The 26,501-nt window shown below is 43.6% G+C and overlaps 1 protein-coding gene across 3 annotated transcripts in view; it reads right to left on the bottom strand.

Moving 5' to 3' along the window:
• Positions 1-5,398: 5,398 nt before the first annotated feature.
• TACC1 (transforming acidic coiled-coil containing protein 1) overlaps positions 5,399-26,501 on the bottom strand; it is a 99,144-nt gene continuing 78,041 nt past the window's right edge. For 2 of the 3 annotated variants that reach the window (XM_070765373.1, XM_070765372.1), the window contains exons 8-13: positions 23,128-23,204; positions 21,202-21,245; positions 18,553-18,713; positions 14,217-14,323; positions 12,553-12,673; positions 6,913-7,143 (exon numbers count right to left, since the gene is read on the bottom strand). In XM_070765373.1, the coding sequence (XP_070621474.1) occupies positions 7,075-7,143; positions 12,553-12,673; positions 14,217-14,323; positions 18,553-18,713; positions 21,202-21,245; positions 23,128-23,204 (579 nt within the window). In that variant the 3' untranslated portion in view covers positions 6,913-7,074. Of the gene's footprint in view, positions 7,144-12,552; positions 12,674-14,216; positions 14,324-18,552; positions 18,714-21,201; positions 21,246-23,127; positions 23,205-26,501 lie in introns of all 3 variants that reach the window. The other variant, XM_070765371.1, reaches the window with a different exon arrangement.

The following is a 26,501-nucleotide window of genomic DNA, read 5'->3' as shown; positions in this document are numbered from 1 at the left end:
GGTAGAGGTACCACTGTACTCTTCACATTTCCCAGATTTCAATATTACTAGCAATCTCTGGAGATCTCAACAATAAAATGTACAAAAGGAGACCAAATAATATTTTTTAGCCGAAAAGTTCAAGGAAATGTAGTGGGGGGGGGGAAACCCCTCAAAAAGCAAGAGTAGAAAAATTTTTAACTGCAAGAATTTAACTTAAAGGGGTATTCACATTTCTGCATCGGCCATATGAATTGTAAACAGCTCCAGATAAATTTTAAGTACACGTTCAACCTTACAGTGAGATGTATTATATTTTAAGCTTGTTTCATGTAGAATAGAATAGAATTTTTATTGGCCAAGTGTGATTGGACACACAAGGAATTTGTCTTGGTGCATATGCTCTCAGTGTACATAAAATAAAATATACATTTGTCAAGAATCATGTGGTACGACACTTAATGATTGTCATAGGGGTCAAATAAGCAATGAAGAAGCAATATTAATAAAAAATCTTAGGATATAAGCAACAAGTTACAGTCACACAGTCAACATGGGAGGAAATGGGTGAAAGGAATGATGAGAAAAACTAGTAGAATAGAAGTGCAGATTTAGTAGAAAGTCTGACAGTGTTGAGGGAATTATTTGTTTAGTAGAGTGATGGCGTTCGGGAAAAAACTGTTCTTGTGTCTAGTTGTCTTGGTGTGCAGTGCTTTGTAGCGACGTTTTGAGGGTAGGAGTTGAAACAATTTGTGTCCAGGATGTGAGGGGTCAGTAAATATTTTACCCGCCCTCTTTTTGACTCGTGCAGTATACAGGTCCTCAATGGAAGGCAGATTGGCAGCCATTGTTTTTTCTGCAGTTCTGATTCTCCTCTGAAGTCTGTGTCGGTCCTGTTGGGTTGCAGCACCAAACCAGACAGTTATAGAGGTGCAGATGACAGACTCAATGATTCCTCTGTGGAACTGTATCAGCAGCTCCTTGGGCAGTTTGAGCTTTCTGAGCTGGCGCAGAAAGAACATTCTTTGTTGTGCTTTTTTGATGATGTTTTTGATGTTAGGTGACCATTTTAGGTCTTGAGATATGATAGAACCTAGAAATTTGAAGGTCTCTACTGTTGATACTGTGTTGTCTAGTATTGTGAGAGGTGGAAGGGTGGAAGGGTTTCTCTTAAAGTCTACCACCATTTCTACGGTTTTGAGTGTGTTCAGTTCTAGATTGTTCTGGTCACACCACAAGGATAGTTGTTCAACTTCCCGTCTGTATGCGGATTCATCATTGTCTCGAATGAGTCCGATCACTGTTGTATCATCTGCAAACTTCAGTAGTTTAACAGATGGATCGTAGGAGATGCAGTCATTAGTGTATAGAGAGAAGAGAAGTGGTGAGAGTACACAGCCTTGGGGGGCACCTGTGCTAATTGTACATATATCTGATGTGATGTTTCCTAGCTTCACCTGCTGCTTCCTGTCTGTTAGGAAGCTTCATGTAGATGTTGTTATGCTTTTACATATGCTATGACCCTTGGTGGCGCAGTGGTGAGAGTGCAGTACTGCAAGCTGCTTCTGCTGACTGTAGTTCAGCAGTTCAAATCTCACCAGGCTCAAGGTTGACTCAGCCTTCCATCCTTCCGAGTTGGGTCAAATGAGGACCCATTGTTGGGGGTGATGTGCTGACTGTGTAAGCCGCTATAAAGCACTGTGAAGCACTATATAATTGCTATTACTTTTATTGCTAATATATTGCTATTACTTTTGCTATACAGTTTTACATTCATTATAGTCCGGTATCAAAATCTGTAGATGTCTGGATTAGAAATAAATAACATACAAAATGATACATCAAGATACAGCCAAGTTGAAAGAACATTGGTTTTATTTAGGCAGTGGGGAGCATGGGGAAAAATATATTAACAATCAATTTATCTTATTGAAGGGAGTATAACTCTTACAAATATTTACTTGACTTAGAAAAGGGATATCATATTATCATATACTGTATATGTAAAGCTGGCAAGTCATGTAGGTCTTCTGTACAAAGGACCCTTTCCCCCTCCTTCCATGAAAGCTTGCAAGGTGCCTTAGATCAGACACTAAAGCAGGGGGTCTCCAACCTTGGCAACTTTATAAGTTGTGGACTTCAACTCCCAGAATTCTGGAAATTGAAGTCCACAAGTCTTGAAGTTGCCAAGTTTGGAGACCCCTGCACTAAAGGACTTTTTTTTTTGGCCAGAGGATAATATGGAAACCAAAGAAACTTCTGGCACAGCAAATGCTCTCAGCATCTATGTCCAGGTGGATAGCAATAAACTGTAGGCTAACTGCTTTGTGCAAAAGGTGATTGCAATTGGGGAGGGGAGGGAAAGGAAAGGATGCTTAGAGCCAGAAAGAAATAGACCTCAATTCGTTATCATCTGGAATTAAAGTGGACCCCCCCCCAACCATAATCAGCTATCAAGAAATAATATAAGGAACTTGGTGTTCCACGCCCCTTCTCTAAGCTAGGGTTGATCCCTGATATATAATTGACTCGATAATGTCATTGACTCACATATTCTTGTGATGCAACCTGCCCTGTAGATTTGTGGTGGATTATTTTGGGCTCTTCTGCCCTCCACAAATTCTTTTCTGTGCAGAAACAGATTTTAACGTTTGCCTTCGGTAATACAACCACCCTTCAAAAATGTCAGGCTGCAAAATTTAGAAGGCTATGTACTTCTGGGAATCCCAGAAAAGCCATCCAAACCTCTCCCTTTCACATCTCAAGGTTAGAGTTCCAGGTAGAGATAAGCAACTTCTACTATTAGCACTTTCACCGAAAATATTATCGTAAAGATCTATAATCTCTCTTGCAACTTACGGGACTGCAGCTGTGTGCTTTAGGCTCTTTAAGGTGTTTAGAAAACTCAAAAATAAGAACAGGATAAGGTTGGGTGATGTCTGTCAAAGTGAATGATTGTGGAACAAATTGGGTGTTTGCTGCACAAACCCTGCAGCTTCTTTCTGGCTGTGAAGTGACGGTGTGGGACGCCTTATGTGGGATGAGCAATCAACCAAGCACTCTTCTTTTTGGAAACATCAGAGATTGGCTGTAACGACTGTAGACAGAGATTTGACAGAATTAGCAGCTCGTCCTTGGCCACGCAATGCTATATGAGGTGCAAACAGTTCTACTTCAATCACACACCCACACCCCAGCACTATATAGAATTATATCTATGACGGTCTTGGTATATTCGGGTTTCTTCCCATGTAGGATTTGGAAATTTCTGGCGACGTTTCGATGAGGTCCCACTCGTCATCTTCAGGCTGGTGTTTCTGTCCTTGTTCTAGGGCGAACACAGCGAGACCTGAGCTGCCTTCCTTCTATAAATACTGGTGGCTGGGTGTGGTTTGATGGCTCAGCAATTGCCTGCTGTGTAGAAACTTCCTGGTGAGTCAGTGGGGTAACACCTGGGGGCGTTGATGTAGATGAGGTATGCTGATTAGTTACATCAACGACCCCAGGTGTTACCCCACTGACTCACCAGGAAGTTTCTACACAGCAGGCAATTGCTGAGCCATCAAACCACACCCAGCCATCAGTGTTTATAGAAGGAAGGCAGCTCAGGTCTCGCTGTGTTCGCCCTAGAACAAGGACAGAAACACCAGCCTGAAGATGACGAGTGGGACCTCGTCGAAACGTCGCCAGAAATTTCCAAATCCTACACGGGAAGAAACCCGAATATACCAAGACCGTCATACCTGTACCCGTGAAAATCTACGAAAACAATTATATCCATTTATATATATTTATATATTATATATAGACACACACACATCCATGCTCGTGCACACAATTTTCATATCTGAACAAACTATAATAACCATATTATAGTTAATTAATATCATTCCTTAGGAATCTTCTTTACCCCCCCTTTAGTGGCATGCTTGAGGCACAAAACAAGAGAGCGTTTGGCACAGTGTGTATGTGAAGACACACACCCTCACAAAACACACCACGGACAAAAGTGCAACCATGGGACACCCAGCCGACAACTGGAGGATGGCGTTAAAAACCACAGAGCTTTGGAAGAAGATGTAGGATTTTGCTTGAAGGACCAACCTTGGGTACCTCCTTCCTCCTTTTCTTTCAGTCAAAGGTGGACGAACTGTAGCCAAGGTGGGCGTGCAATTCTCAGACCAGTTGGGGTTGATGCAACTCCACTGAACCTCTTGAAGGCCACAAGGTTTTCCATCCCTGGTCCAGCTGAAGGAGGCCACTAATACAACTGCGATAAAGTGAGCCGCATCATTAAGATGACTTGACAAGATTGTTGTTTTATCGGAACCGGAAAGAGATCTTCCAAAATTATAGCCAAGCAGCTCTTCCCAATGTTATCCTGCAGGCTGGAATCTATTGCCTGGTGGTGCCATCAAAAGTTTCTAGATTCAGATCTGGATCCAATATGAAGTTATGCCAGTTGTCCCCAGTAGCTCCAGATTCAATAATAGCGTGATTTTTCCACCAGGCGCCAGGATCTCGAGAGCTCAGGGTCCAAGGGATTTGGCCTGGTATAAACCTTTGATTGTATCTCAGTTCTGGTTCAATGGTGGCATCTCAGTGGCAAATAGCAGCGTGGCAGGTAGACCAATGATGTGCGATAGCAAAGTGCACAGCAGGGTGACTTTCAGTTGAAAGATAACCTCATGAGACATGAGAAGTCTTCAGGCAAGCTTGGAAGCAGAGCTCCTACTCGGAACGGCACAACTTCCACAGAAATAAGAAGGGTTTATATTATTGGCCAAATGTATTTCGTTCTTTATCTCTGAAGACTCGAAGCTTCTTACTGGGTTCTCTATAGATGTGTTGTTACTACAATTCCCAGCCAGTGAGGGAAGAGTGACAGCTTGCCAAAAACTAGCCCAAAGCCCTCGGAACGTGTTTCGAAATTGCAAGATGGAAAAGTGGACCGTTTTGGTAGCCCCTGGAAATGGAGCTCTTGTCTCCATGCATGATAGCTTTGGATAGCTTCCTAGTGCGGGAACGTTTCCACGCATGACTAAGACAACAGCCCACAGAAGGGGTGGATCTCTGGAAATCCCTTTCTAACAGCAAGACTCCACGCAAAATTTAGCCCAAGTGGAATAGCCAAAGAAGATCGGTGCTATGAATTTCAGCACCTGGTCACCGCAAGCTTTGAATCTACAGGCAGCAGAGAAAAATCTCCACTGTTTACTTGATACGGCCGAAGGAAGCGAAAAGCCAACGCCAACCTGAAAACAAGAAAATGTCCAGACTAGCCATCCCAAATGGCCACTTGCAGACGTGTTGCAATTACGAATCTTAATCCTGGGACTGACGGTCCCAACATCTGGACTGGGACAACTTGAGTATTGATTTTGCGAGTTCCTTAATGGACTGACCACTGGTGGCGTCCACCCAGAAATAGAGAAAATGTGAAAAGGTTTCAAGCCGGAAAGGCAAGAACCTGGCTTATAAAATGTTTGTGGTTCACTGCAATTTCAGGACAATTTCAGTTCCTGAAGAAATATCTATTTGGATGCTCTCAACTGAGAGGAGTGTAGGGGGGGTGTTCTTTGCAAATCATTTTCGATTTTGAAACGACCTCAAATTCTCAGGTAACCTTGGTGAGGTCCGGGAAGGATCTTTACTTGTTCTCCACCGCGTTCCGTTCCTTGCTTTTTGTCTGGGCAGAGAAAAACTTCAAGAGCAAGGGATGGTTGGTGTTGTTTGTGCTGTTTCTCTGTGTGGGTGAGTTTGTGTGTGTGCATGTGTGTTTAGGGACTTCTAATAGTTGCTCTTCTTCACTCAAGTTCACTCAGTGCGTGTTCTCTTCGGGTGAGTCGTGGACCACTCTATTCGTGCCATCGCCTTAAAGTGCACTAAGACAGGGCTCTCCAACGTGGGCAGCTTGAAGACTTTGTGGACTCCAATTCCCAGAGTTCCTCAGCCAGGCTGAGAGTTGAAGTCCACAAGTCTTAAAGCTGCCAAGCTTGGGGAGTCCTGAAATGAGACAAATCCCAAGCCAGCAGGCGATACCCCTTTAAGAGACTCAGGGCACCTTATATTAACTTCCCCGTCCCTCGTGCTTTTCAGATATGCAGCACCCTCAAACACCTCAAGGTGGCAGCACCACTTCCGGGAGAACAGCGGAAGTCCAAATCCTCGCCTCTTGCGGCCGCTCAAGACTATGAAGGCCGCCTTGTAGGGCTTGTGGATTTCTGGTGGCCTCGTATTTTCAGATCTGCAACGCTCATTGTGCCATGGATCAAAGCGCTTCAAGCTGCTTGGCGTTTGGTCAAGACAGGGACGAGTTCTTTTTCTCCATGGCGAATTTGCAAATGCGCCACGCTCCCAGGAATGCCAATATATTTCCATCTGGGCTTTTTCACATGAGGAACGGTGGAATCTACCTTGGCTTTTGCACCTTGTGCTTTTAGAGGCAGTCGTGCTCCACTCGTGTGGCACTAGCACATGCAGGGGGACATGTATTCATTCAACGAAGCTGCCTTTCTGGCCTTCAGACTGAAGCACCCACAGAAATCACTCTCTCTATAGGTCAGTGTTTCCCAAACTTGGCAACTTGGAGATATCTGGACTTCAACTCCCAGAATTCCCCAGCCAGCATTTGCTGGCTGGGGAATTCTGGGAGTTGAAGTCCAAATGTCTTCAAGTTGCCAAGGTTGGGAAACACTACTATAGGTGACTGTCCTTGGGGCACCGATGGAGCAGCTTCTGTGGGCCAAAGCCTCAGTCATGCGCAGAAATTGCAAAGCTATCCCTGTCTCTAAGCATGTGTCTCTGCTTCAGTCGGTTGGCTTCATGCAATTAGGGGAGCCTGCAAAATACTGACTAGGCAAGGGATCGGTCTACGGGGCAGGGAGTGAGTTCAAAACAGGGCAGTTGTCGCTCCTCTTGCAGGTGACAGGCCTTGGATACAGAAGCATGTGTTTTTTCTCGCTGCCGTAGAAAGGGGAAAAGATTATTTCTGGTGGTGGGCGTGGGTGGGGGAGTAAGGCAAGATGCTTGCTGGAAGATACAGACGGACAGCAGGGAGAAACCAAGAAGGATGCTCCAGACGCCAAGGCTTCATCAATCGGTCTTTCCTAACTTGGCAATCAGCTCATCGCAGATCTTGGTCAACTCTTCGATTTCCTGGTTCTGGAAAAGAAATGAACGGGTAAGTAAAAGCCCAGAAGTGAAATGCTGATTACCCCACAACCATAGAAACATAGATTGACGGCAGAAAAAGACCTCATGGTCCACCTAGTCTGTCCTTATACTATTTCCTGTATTTTGTTTTGTTTTTTGTTTTGTTTGTTTGTTTGTTTATTGATTGATTGATTGATTGATTGGATTTGTATGCCGCCCCTCTCCGGAGACTCGGGGCGGCTAACAGCAACAATAAAGCAGTGTACAATAGTAGTCTGATGTTAGAAATAATTAAAAGCCCATTAATATAAAAAAACCAAACATACATACATACATACCATGCATAGAATTGTAAAGGCCTAGGGGGAAGAGAGTCTCAATTCCCCCATGCCTGATGGCAGAGGTCGGTTTTAAGCAGCTTACGAAAGGCAAGGAGGATGGGGGCAATTCTAATCTTTGGGGGGAGTTGGTTCCAGAGGGCCAGGGCCGCCACAGAGAAGGCTCTTCCCCTGGGTCCCGCCAAGCGACATTCTTTAGTTGACAGGACCCGGAGAAGACCCACTCTGTGGGACCTAACTGGTCGCTGGGATTCGTGCAGCAGAAGGCGGTCGCGGAGATAATCTGGTCCGGTGCCATGAAGGGCTTTATAGGTCATAACCAACACTTAGGATGGATCTATGTTTATCCCAGGCATTAAAAAAAGAGCCTCTGGAAGTGCGAAAATAGCCTCCATGGGCTCTGGAGGCCAGAAATGGGCCCAGGTCCGGCCTTTTCAAACTTCCAGTTGGCTTGTTTTTCATCCTCCCCGAGCCTCCACATATACCTTGCGTTTACCTGCATCCAAATTTAATTTAGTTAATTTAATTTACTCAACTTTTATGCAGTCCAGTCCCATAGGACTCGGGGCGGCTTACAAAAAACCCCTCAGAACAATAATACAATAATAAAAAGAAGTCGAACAACTACAGTAAATAAAACCCCATGACCTTAACAACCCATTATAAACCCCCCGAACCAATCTAACAAACATACATACTAGACAAACATAATTCGGGCATGTCTGGTGTTCAAGACAGGTTTTAACAGCTTTTCGAAAGGCCAGTAGAGTGGGAGCAGTGCGAACATCGGGGGGGAGTTGGTTCCATAGAGCTGGGGCTGCAACTGAAAAGGCCCTCCCCTGCGGTCCTGCCAACCGGGGAGAGACCTGGAGGAGGTCAATTCTGTGCAATATAATAGGCCTCTGGGAAGTATGGGATGCGTGGGTACTCCTGGGAGGGTCAGGGTCAGTCAGGAGTGGGATCTGGAGGTTATACGAACTGCACAAAATGTTAGCTTAGAGCCGAGGGAGGCGCAGTTGTTAGAGTGCAGCACTGCAGGCTATTTCAGTTGTTCAGCAGTTCAAATCTCAAAGGTTGACTCAGCCTTCCATCCTTCCGAGGTGGGTAAGATGAGGACCCAGATTGTTGGGGGCAAGAGGCTGATTCTGTAAACCGCTAAGAGAAGGCTGTAAAAGCACTGGGAAGCGGTATATACCGTAAGTCTAAATGCTGATGCTATTAGCTAGATGTTCTCTCGAACCCCTGCAAACCCCCAGCTACCCCCACCCCTGCCCACAACCTTCTCTGATGGTGCAAAATTAGTAAACCTCCTCAACCCATTCTCCGGATGTTAAGTTCTCCTTCATGTACGACATGCAACCAGATTATACACGTCCCAAGCTGAGCGCTATTATACATGGTGGGAGTGTTCTCAAAGCCCAGAACTGGTTCTGCAACCTGCCATCACCTTTGAATGAGAGAGAAAGAGGTACCTTGCCAGATAAAAATCTACGAAGGTCCAGTCCCCGCCCTCCCCTTTGAGAATTGGGTGGGGAGAGGGGTTGGCCTAATTTGCAAAAATAAAAATGGAGCTGAGTCTTCGGTGTGAATTGACCTAGCTGTCAGGATGAGAAACATCTCCTGGTTTTGAATTGAAATTTCATTTCTGTTTGATAAAATATTTTATTGGAAGCCTTCCCTGAAAGAGATGGTTGTGTGACTTCTGCAGCTGGGTTCCGTGAATGTGACCTGTTCAAATGCCTCATTTTACTGCAATTAGTAAAACTGTGCACCGACGTAGCAGGTTGGTTGATGTTGAAAACCGGCGTGTGTTAGATTAGATTAAATTAGATTTATTGGATTTATATGCCGCCCCTCTCCGCAGACTCGGTGCGGCTCACAACAATGGCAAAAACAAATCTAATATTTACCAATCTAATTACAGTTTTAGGGTAAAAAATTCATAAAAGCAACCCCAATATATATAAAAAACAAGCACACAATCAATCATACACCAAAACAACATGGGCAAGGGGGAGATGTTTCAATTCCCCCATGCCTGATGGCAGAGGTGGGTTTTAAGGAGTTTCCGAAAGGCAAGGAGAGTGGGGGCAATCCTAATCCCTGGGGGGAGCTGGTTCCAGAGAAGGCTCTTCCCCTGGGTCCCGCCACACGACATTGTTTAGTCAACGGGACCCGGAGAAGGCCAACTCTGTGGGACCTAACCGGTCGCTGGGATTCGTGTGGCAGAAGGCGGTCCCGGAGATATTCTGGTCCGGTGCCATGAAGGGCTTTATAGGTCATAACCAACACTTTGAATTGTGACCAGAAACTGATCGGCAACCAATGCAGACTGCGGAGTGTTGGAGTAATATGGGCATAGTTAGAGAAGCCCATGATAGCTCTCGCAGCTGCATTCTGCACGATCTGAAGTTTCCGAACACTTTTCAAAGGTAGCCCCATGTAGAGAGTGTTACAGTAGTCGAGCCTCGAGGTGATGAGGGCATGAGTGACTGTGAGCAGTGACTCCCAGTCCAAATAGGGCTTATTCATGTGATGAAACAGGAAGCGTAGATGCAAAATGCAGCAGCCCAGCAGGGGTTTTAGAAACTAAAGCAGTTCACATTTAAAGTTTGGGACTGCATTCCTTGGTGAGTAAGTTATAGGGCATGTTTCTTAATCTTTAAGTAAATAATCATAACCTACCGTGTTTCCCCGAAAATAAGACAGCGTCTTATTTTAATTTTTGCTCCCAAAGATGTGCTACGTCTTATTTTCAGGGGATGTCTTATTTCTTTTCAATGAATTATATCCTGTATCTTGCTGCAGCAAAAATGCATCCAAACACAAAGCCGCATGTTGGATGCGTGTTGGATGTGTTTTAAATCTGATTGATGCAGTGTTTTGGGATGCAATTTATGGACCGCAGTGTTATAATTAATAATAATAATAATTTATTGGATTTGTATGCCGCCCCTCTCCATAGACTCGGGGCGGCTAACGACAGTGATAAAAACAACATGTGACAATCCAATAATAAAACAACTAAAAACCCTTATAATAAAACCAAACATACACACAAACATACCATGCATAACTTGTAATGGCCTAGGGGGAAGGAATATCTCAACTCCCCCATGCCTGGCGGTATAAATGAGTCTTGAGTAGTTTACGAAAGACAGGGAGGGTGGGGGCAATTCTTATCTCCGGGGGGAGTTGGTTCCAGAGGGCCGGGGCTGCCACAGAGAAGGCTCTTCCCCTGGGGCCCGCCAAACGACATTGTTTAGTCGATGTGACCCGGAAAAGGCCAACTCTGTAGGACCTTATCGGTTGCTGGGATTCGTGCGGTAGCAGGGGGTTCCGGAGGTAATCTGGTCCAATACCATGTAGGGCTTTAAAGGTCATGACCAACACTTTGAATTGTGACTGGAAACTGATCGGCAGCCAATGTTCGGGAATGCTGCAAAACGCAACCTCTCCTACGTCTTACTTTTGGGGGATGCCTTATATTAGGCAATTCCATGAAACCTCTCCTAGGTCTTACTTTCGGGGGTGACTTATTTTCAGGGAAGCAGGTTACGCCTACTTGGGTCATTGTTTCAGAAATATGAGGGTTGCCCAGAAAGTAGTGCACCACATTTTTTTTCTCCGGCTACAGTAATAGTATGAATGCAAAACTTTATATATATATTATTTGAATTGTCAGGAATATGTGTGCAAATTTTGAGTTTCTTCAGACAGATAGCGTAGCTGCAGCAGTGTTTTGAAATGGCGTCTGTAAGTGATGTACGTTACAAGCAGCATGTCGTCATTGAATTTCTCACTGCTGAGAAAGAAACTGTTGGGAACATTCACAAACGTTTGTGTACAGTTTATGGAGACTCTGCAGTCGACGGAAGTACGGTTAGTCGCTGGGCACAGAGGGTGAGGCCATTAGAGGTGATTCGCACAGGGCAGAAATGGCTTCGTGACCAGGACAAGGAGTGGTACCGACAGGGCACACACGCCCTTGTGTCTTGCTGGAGGAAGGCCAGATTATTATTATTATTATTATTATTATTATTATTATTGTTGTTGTTGTTGTTGTTGTTGTTGTTGTTGTTATTATTATTATTATTATTTATTGGATTTGTATGCTGCCCCTCTCCGCAGACTCGAGGCGGCTAACAACAGCAGTAAAACAGTACAACAAAATCCAATACTAAAAAACAGTTAAAAACCCATTATATAAAAACCAGTCATACATACGGTACAAACATACCATGCATAAAATGGTAAAGGCCTAGGGGAAAGTGTATCTCAGTTCCCCCATGCCTGGCGGCAGAGGTGGGTTTTAAGCAGCTTACGAAAGGCAAGGAGGGTGGGGGCAATTCTAATCTCTGGGGGGAGTTGGTTCCAGAGGGTCGGGGCCGCCACAGAGAAGGCTCTTCCTCTGGGTCCCACCAAGCGACACTGTTTGGTTAACGGGACCCGGAGAAGATCCACTCTGTGGGACCTAACTGGTCGCTGGGATTCGTGCAGCAGAAGGCGGTCCCTGAGGTAATCTGGGACGTAAGTAAGGGATGGAGATTACGTGGAAAAATAGGGAGAGTAGAAGAAACACCATTCTTTCTTGTGTGTAAGTTTCATTGTGTTCAATAAATAATTGTTGAAGAAAAAAAATGTGGTGCATTACTTTTGGGGCGACCCTCGAATTTCCTTAGCTAAACAGAGAAATTGACTGACCAACGGTGGCCAAAAAGCAATGTTTTTGATTCTGATTCACTGAAAGCAGGAACAACTTTTGACTTCCTGCTGGTTTCCCCATTGAATTTCCTCAAGGGAATCTGCCAGGAAGTATTGGAAATCTCCCTCTTTTGAGCGTTGTTTGACGGACACAGCAATATACGCACATGCACAAAATCTAACAACAACAAGGAAAAATGTGAGTGATTCAACCTCTTTGTGAGAGGTGGTCCAGTCCCGTCAAGGCTGAAAGTTCTGAACTACAACCGTCACCGTTTTCAGCCAATTCCAGGAGAAACGTAGAGTGAATTTGAGACAGTCTTCTCCAGTGGGAAAAGCAAGCGAAAGAGGTGAAAAGGGGATGGGAGACAATCACCTTCTGCTGGACGGTCCTTTCGAGAGACTCGACCTTCATTTGTTCTTTCCGAAGTCCGGCGTGGAGAGCTGCACTCTCAGCTTTGGCCTTAGTACGGACCTGAGCAATTTCCTCATTGGCTCTGGAACAAAGGGGAACAAAGAGAGAGGTCTTGAAAGCTTAGAACTACAACGCCTTAAACATGATCTAAGTATTGCCCACAAGATCATATGCTGCAACGTCCTGCCTGCCAAAGACTACTTCAGCTTCAACCACAACAACGCAAGAGCACACAACAGATTCAAGCTTAATATTAACCGCTCCAAACTTGACTGTGAAAAATATGACTTTAGTAATCGGGTTGTCGAAGCGTGGAACTCATTACCGGACTCTGTAGTATCATCCCCTAACCCCAAACATTTTACCCTTAGACTATCCACGGTTGACCTCTCCAGATTCCTAAGAGGTCAGTAAGGGGCGAGCATAAGTGCACCAGCGTGCCTTCCGTCCCTAGTCTAATGTTTCTCTTTTACTAGTATCATGTATATAAACATTGTTATATCTTTGTATACCACCAAACATATTTGACAAAACAAATAAACAAGTAAAAATAAATAAAATAAATACATAGGTGTAAAAGGGAGGGAGAGGGAGAGAGGGAGAGAGAGAGAGAGAGAGAGATTTTGTACTTCCTTTCTCCCAGGCAAATAAATTCATCAACTGTCATTTGCACAGCTATTTGTGATATCTAAATGACTTAAGGCTCATTCATTCTGTCTGCACTCAGTTCTCAACTATTCCTGACCAGGTAAAAAGAGACAGATAGCAATCAGCAATGGAGAACGTGGAGGTTTGCGGAAGTATTAAAAAAATCCTTTCCAGAAAACAGAAAGAATTAATACTAGATGGCTAGACAACCCAAAGAGAACAAAGCTCACTTCTTGGGGACAAAGTGCTATTTACCTTCCGTCCCCTGTCCTATAGTCTCTCCTATATCTCCTATACCTTTCTTCTATTCCTATATCTCTTTTCCCGGAAGACTGGTAGGGAGGAAATAGTGCGAATCTCTGGGGGCTTTTGATTCCATAAGGTTGGAGCCACCACATAGAAGGCTCTTCCCCGAGGTCCCGCCACCCAACATTGTTTGGCGGACAGGGTCTGGAGAAGGCCGACTCTGTAGGCCCTTACTGGCCACAATGAGGTATGAGGGAGGAAGCGGTCCCTGGTCTGGCCCTGAGCCATCTAATGGAGAATACAGTAGTACCCCTAGATACGAGCATAATTCGTTCCAGAAGGGAGCTTGTATGTCGTATCTGCAACAAATGGCTTTAGACTTTGTTTTTCCCCTCCGAGATAACCAGAAGCAAGGATTCTTGCGCCACCTAGTGGACGCTCGGTTCATATCCTGAATTTGAGCTCGCGACTTGAACAGAAATGTCTCTCCCCTCCTGGCTCGTATCTTGAAATACTCGCATGTGGAGCAGCTCGTATCTAGAGGTACTACTGTATAGCACAGGGTTGATATGAGGGCTCCTTGGTGCCTTCTGAAGACCTGCTTGCTTTCTTGCAGATGTTTCGTTACCCAGACAAGTAACGCCATCAGTGCTATGCCACAGCTGCTTTTCGTATGAGACATTCAATTACAGATTGGCATCACACGGGGAAAGTGCCTTTATGGGTCTCACTTGTCTAATTTCTCCTCCGCGTGGATTTTCAAAGCCTGATAGCGCTGCTCCTCTTGCTTGACCCGATTGAGATAATCCTGCGCACACTTCTTCAAGGCCTCTTCGTTCTAGGAGAGAAAAGAAGAAAGAAAAACTCAACTTGGCTACGAACCGGGGCTTAGAAACCACAATGCTTCATGCACATATATCTCTCCAGCACTCTGGTTTCCGGATGCAATTCAAAGTAGCGTATTGGTAACGACCTATAAAGCCCTACATGGCATTGGGCCAGAATACCTACGGGACTGCCTTCTGACCCATGAGTCCCAGTGTATTTGTATTTGTATTTATTAGATTTGTATGCCGCCCCTCTCCGAAGACTCGGGGCGGCTAACAACAATATAAAAAGACAATGTAAACAAATCTAATATTAAAACAATCTAAAAAACCCCATTTTCAAGAACCACTCATACATACAAGCTTACCATGTATAAATTCTATAAGCCTAGGGGGAAGGGAAATTTCAATTCCCCCATGCCTGACGACAGAGGTGGGTTTTAAGGAGCTTGCGAAAGTCAAGGAGGGTGGGGGCAACTCTGATATCTGGGGGGAGCTGGTTCCAGAGGGCCGGGACCGCCACAGAGAAGGCTCTTCTCCTGGGTCCCACCAAACGACATTGCTTAGTCGACGGGACCCGGAGAAGGCCAACTCTGTGGGACCTAACCAGTCGTAGCGGAAATTTTGAGTAGTTTAGAAAACTGGTAAATACCACCTCTAACTGGCTCCACCCCATCTATTCTCTGCCCCCCCCCCCCCCGAGTCCCAGCTGATTGGGAGGAAATGGGGATTTTGCAGTAACCTTCCCATGGAATGGGGAGGGAATGAAGATTTTACAGTATCCTTCGCCTGGCGTGGAAAGTGAATGGAGATTTTGCAGTATCCTTCCCCTGGAGTAGGGTGGGAATGGGGATTTTACACTGTCCTTCCCCTGCCACGCCCACTAAGTCACGCCCACAGAACTGGTAGTGAATTTTTTTTTAACCCACCACTGATCTGCACTATTGTTTTAGTTATTCTTTTATTTCTATTCTTTGAATTTTTGCCCTATACAATTTTGTTTACTTTTTACTTATGTGAAAATATTTTATAGAAATTGTGTGTGTGTGTGTGTGTGTGTGTGTCAGTGGCCGGTCAGGTCCCACAGAGTTGGCCTTCTCCAGGTCCTGTCAACTAGACAATGTTGCTTGGCGGGACCTAGGGTAAGAGCTTTCTCTGTGGTGGCCCCGACCCTCTGGAATTAGCTCCTCCAGGAGCTTCGTACTGCCAACACCCTACTCGCTTTCTGCAAGTCTTAAGACTCATTTATGCCATCAGGCTTGGGGCTACCAGGCTCTAATCCCCTGGCCAATGAATGTTTTGAGAGTAACTTGACCAAATGGGAATGACTGTCTTTTTATGGTTTTGGGGTGTTTTTTATAAAATTATATAAATTTAAATTAATTGGATTTAGGACGTTATACATTGTTCTATTATATGTTGTAAGCTGCCCCGAGTCCTCCGAGAGGGGCAGCATAAAAGTCCAATAACTTCAGATCGTGCAGAATGCAGCTGCGAGAGCAATCATGGGCTTTCCTAAATATGCCCATGTCACACCAACACTCCGCAGTCTGCATTGGTTGCCGATCAGTTTCCGGTCACAATTCAAAGTGTTGGTTATGACTTATAAAGCCCTACATGGCATCGGACCAGAATATCTCTGGGACCGCCTTCTGCTGCACGAATCCCAGCGACCGGTTAGGTCCCATAGAGTCGGTCTTCTTCGGGTCCCGTCAACTAAACAATGTCGTCTGGCGGGACCCAGGAGAAAAGCCTTCTCTGTGGTGGCCCCGACCCTCTGGAACCAGCTCCCCCTGGAGATCCTTGCCTTTCGGAAGTTCCTCAAAACCCACCTCTGTCGTCAGGCATGGGGGAACTGAACTACCTTTCCCCCCCTAGGCCTATACAATTTATGCATGGTATGTTTGTGTGTATGTTGGTTTTAATAAGGCTTTTTAAAATTATTTTAAACATTAGATTTGTTACATGCTGTTTATTACTGTTGTTAGCCGCCCCGAGTCTACGGAGAGGGGCGGCATACAAATGGAATAAATAAAATAAATAAAATAAGTAAAATAAGTAAAATAAGTAAAATAAATAAAATAAATAAAATAAATAAAATAAATAAAATAAAATAAATAAAATAAATAAAATAAATAAAATAAATAAAATAAATAAAATAAATAAAATAAATAAAATAAATAAAATAAATAAATAAAATAAATAAAGTAAAATAAGTAAAATAAGTAAAATAAGTAAAATAAGTAAAATAAATAAAATAAATAAAATAAATAAAATAAATAAAATAAATAAAATAAATAAAATAAATAAAATAAATAAATAAAATAAATAAAATAAATAAATAAATAAAATAAATAAAATAAATAAAATAAATAAAATAAATAAAATAAATAAAATAAATAAAATAAATAAAATAAATAAAATAAATAAAATAAATAAAATAAATAAAATAAATAAAATAAATAAAATAAAACGCTCTCCCTCATCCCCCAGAGGCTCTCCGGAAGCCAAAAAACATCCTTCCAGGGCCTTTGTGTGAGCCAAAAATCAGCGGGTCAGCACACACATGCACATTGGAGCCCAGCTAGGGCAAGGGCTTATGGGCCAGCAGATATGGTTTTGCATGCCACCCATGGCACTCCTTTAGACAATAGGTTTCATGTGGACAGTCTCCAGAACAGGGGTGGGTTCCTCTCGGTTCGGACCAGATCACCCAAACCATTAGCAACCCGGTAGTGACGTAAGATTGGCATCATGGACCCACTTCTGTCGGTGTGGGTCTTTTTTTTCTGAATTTTTTGGCAAATTTTCCTGTATTTGGGTGGCTTCTGCTCATTCTCTGCTCAGGAGAAAGCCCCCCCCCAGCTGCCCCCAGGTTAATACTGACATTGATTTCTTCCCCTGAAGCACAGCTGATTGTGTTTCAGGCTGAAAAATTCTTCTGAGCATGCACAGAAGTGGCAATCGCACAAGCGCACGCGTGCAAAACATCGCAATGAGAACCAGTGGCAAAGGTAAGTGGATTCCACCCCTGCTTCAGAAGGTATATTGAACCAGGATAAAACAGAAAGGGGATTGGTACAAATTTTTTGGTACATATTTGTTTTATTTATTTATTAGATTTGCATGCCGCCCCATTCACAGCATACAATAAAACAATTCATAACAAATCTAATAAATTTTTTAAAAAACCCATTATTAAACCAGACATACACACAAACATACCATACATAAATCGTATAGAACCAGGGGAGGGGGGGAATGTCTCAATTCCCCCATGCCTGATGGCAGAGGTGAGTTTTAAGGAGTTTACGGAAGGCAAGGAGGGTGGGGGCAGTTCTAATCTCCGGAGGGAACTGGTTCCAGAGAGTTGGGGCTGCCACAGAGAAGGCTCTTCCCCTGGAACCCGCCAGATGACATTGTTTAGTCGATGGGACCCAGAGAAGGCCAACTCTGTGAGACCTAACCGGTCGCTGGGATTTGTACGGCAGAAGGCGGTCCCGGAGATATTCTGGCCTGATGCCATGAAAGGCTTTATAGGTCATAACCAACACTTTGAATTGTGACCGGAAATTGATCGGCAACCAATGCAGACTGCGGAGTGTTGGTGTAACATGGGCATATTTGGGAAAGCCCATGATTGCTCTCGCAGCTGCACTCTGCACGATCTGAAGTTTCCGAACACTCTTCAAAGGTAGCCCCATGTAGAGACCATTACAGTAGTCGAATCTCGAGGTGATGAGGGCATGAGTGACTGTGAGCAGTGAGTCCTGGTCCAGATAGGGCTGCAACTGGTGCACCAGGCGAACCTAGGCAAACGCCCCCCTCGCCACAGCTAGAAGATGGTTCTTTAATGTGAGCTGTGGATCGAGGACGCTCATGTTGCTGACCCTCTCTGAGGGGGTCAATAATCCCCCCCCCAGGGTGATGGACCTTGGGAGGCAGAACCCACAGCCACTCCGTCTTGTCCGGGTTGAGTTTGAGTCTGTTGACACCCATATTGGTACATATTTAATCTCCTGCAATTAAAACCTTTATTTCAAGTTCAATTAAATTCTTCAAGAACATCTAATGTGACTACTTTGCCATGTCAAAAACAATAGTTGGCTGTGGTTTTACAAGTGTGTGTGTGTGCAACCAACACACACTGAGAGCCTTTCAATTGTGCGTCCCTGCTCTTCAGTGAAGGTTGGGTTAAAAAAAAAGAGAGGTGTTTTTTTTCCAAATATAAGAAAAGGACCTTTTTGAAGCCTTCCAGGACTCCTTTCAGGTTCTCATATCTCCTGAAGAGATCAGAGAGAGATCTCTCCACCGAATTGAGGTCAGACAAGGCTTGTTCCTTCTCCATCGTCAACTGTTGAAGACTCTTCTGGGACGTCATGTTGGTCCTCTGTTCGTCCTCTGTGAATTCAAAGGCAAACGGGAGTGAGCACTCTGCTTTAACAGGCCTTTAAGCCAAGAGACGTCAAGTAGAGCAGAAGAGACCAAACCTTCTTCAGCTTCGGGAGGTTCATTCATTCATTCATTCATTCATTCATTCATTCATTCATTCATTCATTCAATCATTCATTCATTCAGTCTGTCTGTCATTTATCTGTCATCTATCTATCTATCTATCTATCTATCTATCTATCTATCTATCTATCTATCTATCTATCTATCTATCAGATTTGTATGCCGCCACTTTCCAAGGACTCGAAGTGGCTCACAACAAAAACAATACAAATCCAATACTAAAACAATTTAAAACCCTTAATATAAAAACAATCATACATTTCATACAGACCATGCGTAAAGCGGAAGCAGCCCAGGGGAATCAATTTCTCCATGCCTGACAACAAAGATGAGTTTTGAGGAGTTTGCGAAAGGCAAGGAGGGTGGGGGCAGTCCTGATCTCCGGGGGGGGGAGTTGATTCCAGAGGGTCAGGGCCACCACAGAGAAGGCTCTTCCCCTGGGTCCCGCCAGATGACATTGTTTCGTCAACAAGACCCGGAGAAGGCCAACTATGTGGGACCTAAGCAGTCGCTGGGATTCGTGCGACAGAAGGCGGTCTTGGTGATATTCTGGTCCAATGCCATGAAGGGCTTTATAGGTCATAACCAACACTTTGAATTGTGACCGGAAACTGATCGGCAACCAATGCAGACTGCGGAGTGTTGGCATAACATGGGCATATTTAGGTAAGCCCATGACTGCTCTCGCAGCTGCATTCTGCACGATCTGAAGTTTCCGAGCACTTTTCAAAGGTAGCCCCATGTAGAGAGCATTGCAGTAATCGAACCTCGAGGTAACGAGGGCATGAGTGGCTGTGAGCAGTGAATCCCGGTCCAAATAGGGTCACAACTGGTACACCAGGTGAACCCGAAAGATTGTTCTCTAATGTAAGCTGTGGATCGAGGAGGATGCCCAAATTGCGGACCCTCTCTGAGGAGGTCAATAATCCCCCCCTCAGGATAATGGACGGACAGATGGAATTGTCCCTGGGAGGCAGAACCCACAGCCACTCCGTCTTATCAGGGTTGAGTTTGAGTCTGTTGACACTCATCCAGACCCCAACAGCCTCCAGGAACCGGCACATCACTTCCACTGCTTTGTTGACTGAGATTTTGACAATTATTTTTGCATCTGTGCATGCAAGTAAGCAAAAAAAAAAAAATCACAGAAATCTCACACGCTTGTGTGTCCCCTCTCGACACACAAACACACACACACCAGGGTGAAAAGGATGCAAACTATTCATCCCCATCCATTCAGAGAAGGTTCAAAGGGAATGATGGAGGTACAGGGTGTTCATTCACAAGCTAAGGATTTCTCCTACTTTAATTCCACAATCTGAGAGGAACATATAGAGCGGAGCGGAGCGGATAAAAATAAGTTTTTTTTAACAGAGTTCCTCAAAATCCTTTGTCCAAACTACACATAACAGATCCAAAGAGCATGGGCTATGTTTTTCTGTTGCAAATAGGAGCAAAAAGTGTTGGTTATGACCTTTAAAGCCCTTCATGGCACTGGACCAGAATATCTCCGAGACCGCCTTCTGCTGCACGAATCCCAGCGACCGATTAGGTCCCACAGAGTGGGCCTTCTCCGGGTCCTGTCAACTAAACAATGTCGGTTGGCGGGCCCCAGGGGAAGAGCCTTCTCTGTGGTGGCCCCGACTCTCTGGAACCAACTCCCCCCAGAGATTAGAACTGCCCCTACTCTCCTTGCCTTTCGTAAGCTCCTTAAAACCCACCTTTGTCGTCAGGCATGGGGGAACTGAGACATCTCCCCCGGGCCTATACAATTTATGCGTGGTATGTTTGTATGTATGTTTGTTTATACATTTGTTTGTTTTTTAAATCAAACCGGGGTTTTTTAAATATCTTAAATTATATTTGGATTTGTTATAAATTGTTTTATTCTGTTGTGAGCCACCCCGAGTCTGCGGAGAGGGGCGGCATAGAAATCTAAATAATAAATAAATAAATAAATAAATCCAAGTGTACATACCACCTGGTAATAATGGTAATGTGCAGTTTGAGTCATGTGCTCGAAGTCATAGTCAAGGTTCTTAAATTATAGTTAAGAAGGAAAAAAAACAAACCCCTCAATCTTTGATTGGAGCAGATTGTTTAATTTCCACCCCATCATTTGCTACTCTTGACTCGGTCTCCTATTTGTAGTCCACCCACAGAATCTACAGCCAAGGCATCACAAATATAAATAGTTCTCCATTTTCTGCACTTTATGGAAACTACGGAAGATACTCTACAAGCACAGAAGCAGCTCTAAAACAACAACTGGGCTGCAAGTTTGCAGGCAGGCAGTAACCTGAACATGTTGGCCTCCTTACGTGTTCTTTCCAGTAATTTGCAGGTGAACACATGCCATTTATCAGTTCCTTACCTATCATTTGTGCGATGGTCTTCTCGTATTCAGCCACTATCTTCCTAAAGAGGAAACAGAAGTAAAGATATGAGTCATAGTAATGTCATTAATTGTCTCCTCCGATAAACCCCTATAAATTATTGTTGTTGTTGTTGTTATTGTTGTTGTTGTTATTATTATTATTATTATTATTATTAGTAGTAGTAGTAGTAGTAGTAGTAGTAGTAGTAGTAGTAGTACTTGCTTCCCAATCAATTGGTTTGGCTTTCAAATTAAGATGTTATTTGGTGGATTTGATTTAGAATAGAATAGAATAGAATAGAATTTTATTGGCCAAGTGTGATTGGACACACAAGGAATTTGTCTTGGTGCATATGCCCTTTGTTTAATTTTATACTTCTTTTTCAAAAGGATGATGATGATGATGATGATAATAATAATAATAATAATAATAATAATAATAATATATGCCGCACACCAACACTTAAAAGAAATTTGGAACTGTTATAAAACACAGTTCAATGGGGGGGGGGGTACGGGCTAATGAAGGGCAATATTGTATAAAGTATTTGTATAGAAAGTTTAGAATTTAATCTCAGTGATGGTATAACAATGTTTTTGCTTTGAAATGACACGAAATATTTGTACAAAATAATGAAGAAGTTAAGCCCAATGATTATATAACTATGAGTATCTTTTGAAATAGCGATGTAAAACAATATATATTTGCTCTTCCTTTTTAACCTTTGTAATATAATAAAAACTATTTTTGAATAACAACAACAACAACAACAACAACAACAACAACAGCAGAGTTGGAAGGGACCTTGGAGGTCTTCTAGTCCAACCCCCTGCTTGGGCAGGAGACCCCACACTATTTCAGACAAATGGTTATCCAACATCTTCTTTAAAACTTCCAGTGTTGGGGCATCCACAACTTCTGGGGGCAAGCCCTCCCACTGATCCATTGTTCCAACTGTCAGGAAATTTCTCCTTAGTTCTAAGTTGCTTCTCTCCTTGCTTAGTTTCCACCCATTGCTTCTTGTCCTGCCCTCAGGTGCTTTGAAGAATAGCCTGACTCCCTCTTCTTATTGTAAATTCCTTAATATGGTTAATAGCAGTAGCCCGTAGACTTATATACCACTTCACAGTGCTTTTACAACCCTCTCTAAGCAGTTTACAGAGAGTCAGCCTCTTGCCCCCAACAATCTGGATCCTCATTTTACCCACCTCGGAAGGATGGAAAGCTGAGTCAACCTTGTGAGATTCGAACTGCCAAACTATTGGCAGCAGTCAGTCAGCAGAAATAGCCTGCAGTACAGCGAGTACCTCGACATACGAGTTTAATTCGTTCCAGACCCGAGCTCGTAAGTCGATCAACTCGCATCTCGAATGAATACCTTTAGATTTTGTTTTTCGCGCCGAGATAACCGGAAGCAAGGAGATTCTTGCGCCACCTAGTGGAAGCTCGGTTCATATCCCGAATTTGAGCTTGGGTGTCGAACAGAAATTTCGCTTGCGTCACGGCTCGTAACTTGGAATACTCGCATGTGGAGCAGCTCGTATCTAGAGGTACTACTGTACTGCATTCTAAGCACTGTACCATCATGGCTTAAGAACATAAGAACATAAGAAGAGCCATGCTGAATCGGGCCAAAGGCCACCGAGTCCAGCATCCTGTGTCCCACAGTGGCCCAACAATTGTTCCTGGGGATCTTGAGCAGAAAGAGAAGGCAAAACACTCCCTTTCCCTCGACCTCCAACAAATGGGTCTCAAGGGAATCCTGCCTGCCTCAACCAACATAGAGGCATGGTTAACAGTCTCTATTAACTCAGTTAATAAACAAATCTTCCAATCTATGTGAGGTTTGCATAGTGATTTATGGCTGCACACTTGTAAACAATCTCAAACTATACGGGATTAGCCGTGCTGGGTTGTTCTACCTCATTTCCAAAACTTCTTGTCGACTTCCTTCGTATTTCTTCTTCCATTCACTGACTTCAATTTCCTTCGATATAATCTAAAAATATGAATATAAAATGCATCTGTTAGTTTTGAGAAGGAATGTGGTGAAGCAATTGGGAAAAAAGAGGGAGAAGGAGGAGATAACATAGTGTAACGTAATAGTGGGTTCCAAACCCTTTACTGTGCTGCATAGTTTTAAATGATGGGGTTTTATATGTTTTTAATATTAGATTTGTTCATTGTAATATTGTTTTATTATTGTTGTGAGCCGCCCCGAGTCTTCGGAGAGGGGCGGCATACAAATCTAATAAATTATTATTATTATTATTATTATTATTATTATTATTATTATTATTATTATTATTATTATTATGTCAGTACAACACAGCAAACGAGATCACTATGCTGGATTTCGTATTTCATCACCAGTCGGGCGCTTCCCAAGCACCTAGGACTGCGTGATGTAGCGGCGAATTATGTTTGCCGATCCCAGTAAAGCGGCCTTTTGCAATTGACAGATGGAGATTTTGTCAATTCCGATGGTTTTCAAATGTCCGCTGAGATCCTTTGGTACTGCACTCAGCGTGCCAAGTACCACTGGGACCACTTTCACTGGCTTATGCCAGAGTCGTTGCAGCTCGATTTTTAGATCTTCGTATTTCACTAATTTCTCTAGCTGCTTCTCCTCAATTCTGCTGCCTCCTGGGATTGCGATGTCGATGATCCATACTTTCTTTTTCTCCACAATCACAATGTCTGGTGTGTTATGCTTCAGAATTCGGTCAGTCTGAAGTCGGAAGTCCCACAGTAGTTTTCCTTGCTCATTTTCGACCACTTTTTTGGGCTTATGATCCCACCAGTTCTTTGCCACTGGGAAATGGTAGTTCCGGCACAAGTTCCAGTGGATCATCTGTGCCACAGCATCATGTCTATGCTTGTAGTCAGTCTGTGCGATCTTTTTGCAGCAGTTGAGTATGTGATTGATCGTTTCATCTGTTTCTTTACAGAGTCTGCACTTTGGATTATTATTATTATTATTATTATTATTATTATTATTATTATTATTATTATTATTATTATTATTTACTACCGATTTGCGTGCACACTTACATGCGCAGAAACATCCCGGGTGGGCGGGCGGTTCTAAGAACCGGCAATACCAGTTCTTAGAACTGGACCGAACCAGGAACAGCCCACCACTGATGGTGATTCAGTGGTATTTCAATCCCATCACCTGCAAATACACCTGTGGATTCTGCCTGACAATTAGTTGGAGATGTTTAAGAGATGCGTTCTTTGAAAAAAAATCTAAAAAAAAAAATCAATTAAGAACATCAAGATATGATGTCAGTTACGGGCAGACACACCTGTTTAGGGAAATGTCTGCTGGATGATGAGATGTCTCCTCTGGTTATCGGAAGATGTTTCTTAATTAAAAGTATCAGCACATTGTAAGTCATCTCGGCTAAAACTAGAAGATAGCTGATAGGCCCGGGCTCCATTACGGTAGCATCAAACCAGTGGTGGGAAGAAGCCGATGTGGTTAGATGCTCCGTCCTGGTAGAAAATTCTGGGATGCATGCGCAGCTGCGCACCCCTATTTATTTATTTATTTATTTATTTATTTATTTATTTATTTATTTATTTATTTATTTATCAGATTTGTATGCCGCCCCTCTCCGCAGACTTGGGGCGGCTCACAGCAATAATAATACAATGTAAACAAATCTAATATTTAAGTTAATTTAAAACCCCAATTTAGAAATCAATCATACATACTAGCATACCATGCATAAATTTTATAAGCCTAGGGGGAGGGAAAGCATCATTTCCCCCATGCCTGACGACAGAGGTGGGTTTTAAGGAGCTTACAAAAGACTAGGAGGGTGGGGGCAACTCTGATATCTGGGGGGAGCTGGTTCCAAAGGGTCGGGGCTGCCACAGAGAAGGCTCTTCCCCTGGGTCCCGCCAAACGACATTGTTTAGTTTACGGGACCTGGAGAAGGCCAACTCTGTGGGACCTAACCAATGTGCCCCCATGCAAGCTTTGGCTTCTGCACATACGCAGCAAGCGAAACCTTGCATGAAGATGCTCACGCGAGTGAGATTTTGGCAATGTTTGTCGATTTTTTGCTTCAAGCAAAAAAGATCAGCAGAAATTGCCCAAATTTCGCTCACATGTGCATCTTCACGTGACATTTTACTTGCTGCACATGCGCAGAAACCAAATCTTGCGCTGCTGGGTGCGCGCCCACTGGGCATGCCCACGACGGCCTTAGAGGGCGCACTGGTAGGAGGTTGAAGATCTTGGGGTTTAGGGAGAAGCAACAGAATCGGGTAGTGAGTTCCAAGCATTGATCACTCTTTTGCTGAAGTCTTTATTTTCTTGCAGTCAAGTTTGGAGCGATTTACATTGAGTTTGTATCTAAACAATGTCATCTGGCGGGACCCAGGGGAAGAGCCTTCTCTGTGGTGGCTCCGACCCTCTGGAACCAACTCCCCCCAGAGATTAGGATTGCCCCCACCCTCCTTGCCTTTTGTAAACTTCTTAAAACCCACCTCTGCCGTCAGGCATGGTGGAATTGAAACATCTCCCCCTTGCCCATGTAGTTTCTGTGTATGATTCGACTGTGTGCTTGTTTTTTATATATTGGGGTTTCTTTTGGATTTTTTAACTTAAAACTGTAATTTAGATTGCTAAATATTAGATTTATTATTATGTATTGTTTACCATTGTTGTGAGCCGCCCCAAGTCTACGGAAAGGGGTAGCATATACATCCAATAAATCTAATCTAATCTGATCTATTATGTCCTCTTGTGTTGTTGTCATTGAAGGTGAAGTAGTCACTAACAGGAAGGACGTTATGGTGTATGATCTTATGAACAACAGTTAAATCAGTTTGGAGGCGACGTAGTTGTAAATTGTCTAATCGTAATACTTAAAGTCTGGAGGAATAAGGTAGTTTGTTATGAGAGGAGGAGTGAAGGACTCTTCTGTTGAAGCATTTCTGGACTCTCCAAATTTTGTGGGTTCTATACAGGTGAGCTGTATTCAAGTATTGGTCTGATGTATGTTTTGTAAGCTCTGGTTAGTAACTCCTTGTGCTTTTTTTAGCAATGTCATTACAGTGAGCTCTGGCACTTAGGTCATTGGATGAGAGTACTCCCAGGTCTTTGACAGAGTGACGGTTAGCTATGAGTTCAATTACTTCCAAGTATGTACAGTGTTCCCTCGATTTTCGCGGAGGATGCGTTCTGAGACCGCCCGCGAAAGTCGAATTTCCGCAAAGTAGAGATGCGGAAGTAAATACACCATTTTGGGCTATGGACAGTATCACCAGCCTTCCCTTA

This window comes from Erythrolamprus reginae, chromosome 12 (assembly GCF_031021105.1).
Source record: "Erythrolamprus reginae isolate rEryReg1 chromosome 12, rEryReg1.hap1, whole genome shotgun sequence".
NCBI lineage: Eukaryota > Metazoa > Chordata > Lepidosauria > Squamata > Dipsadidae > Erythrolamprus > Erythrolamprus reginae.
Note: the sequence above shows the minus strand (reverse complement) of the source record. Positions and strands in the feature narration are given on the sequence as shown.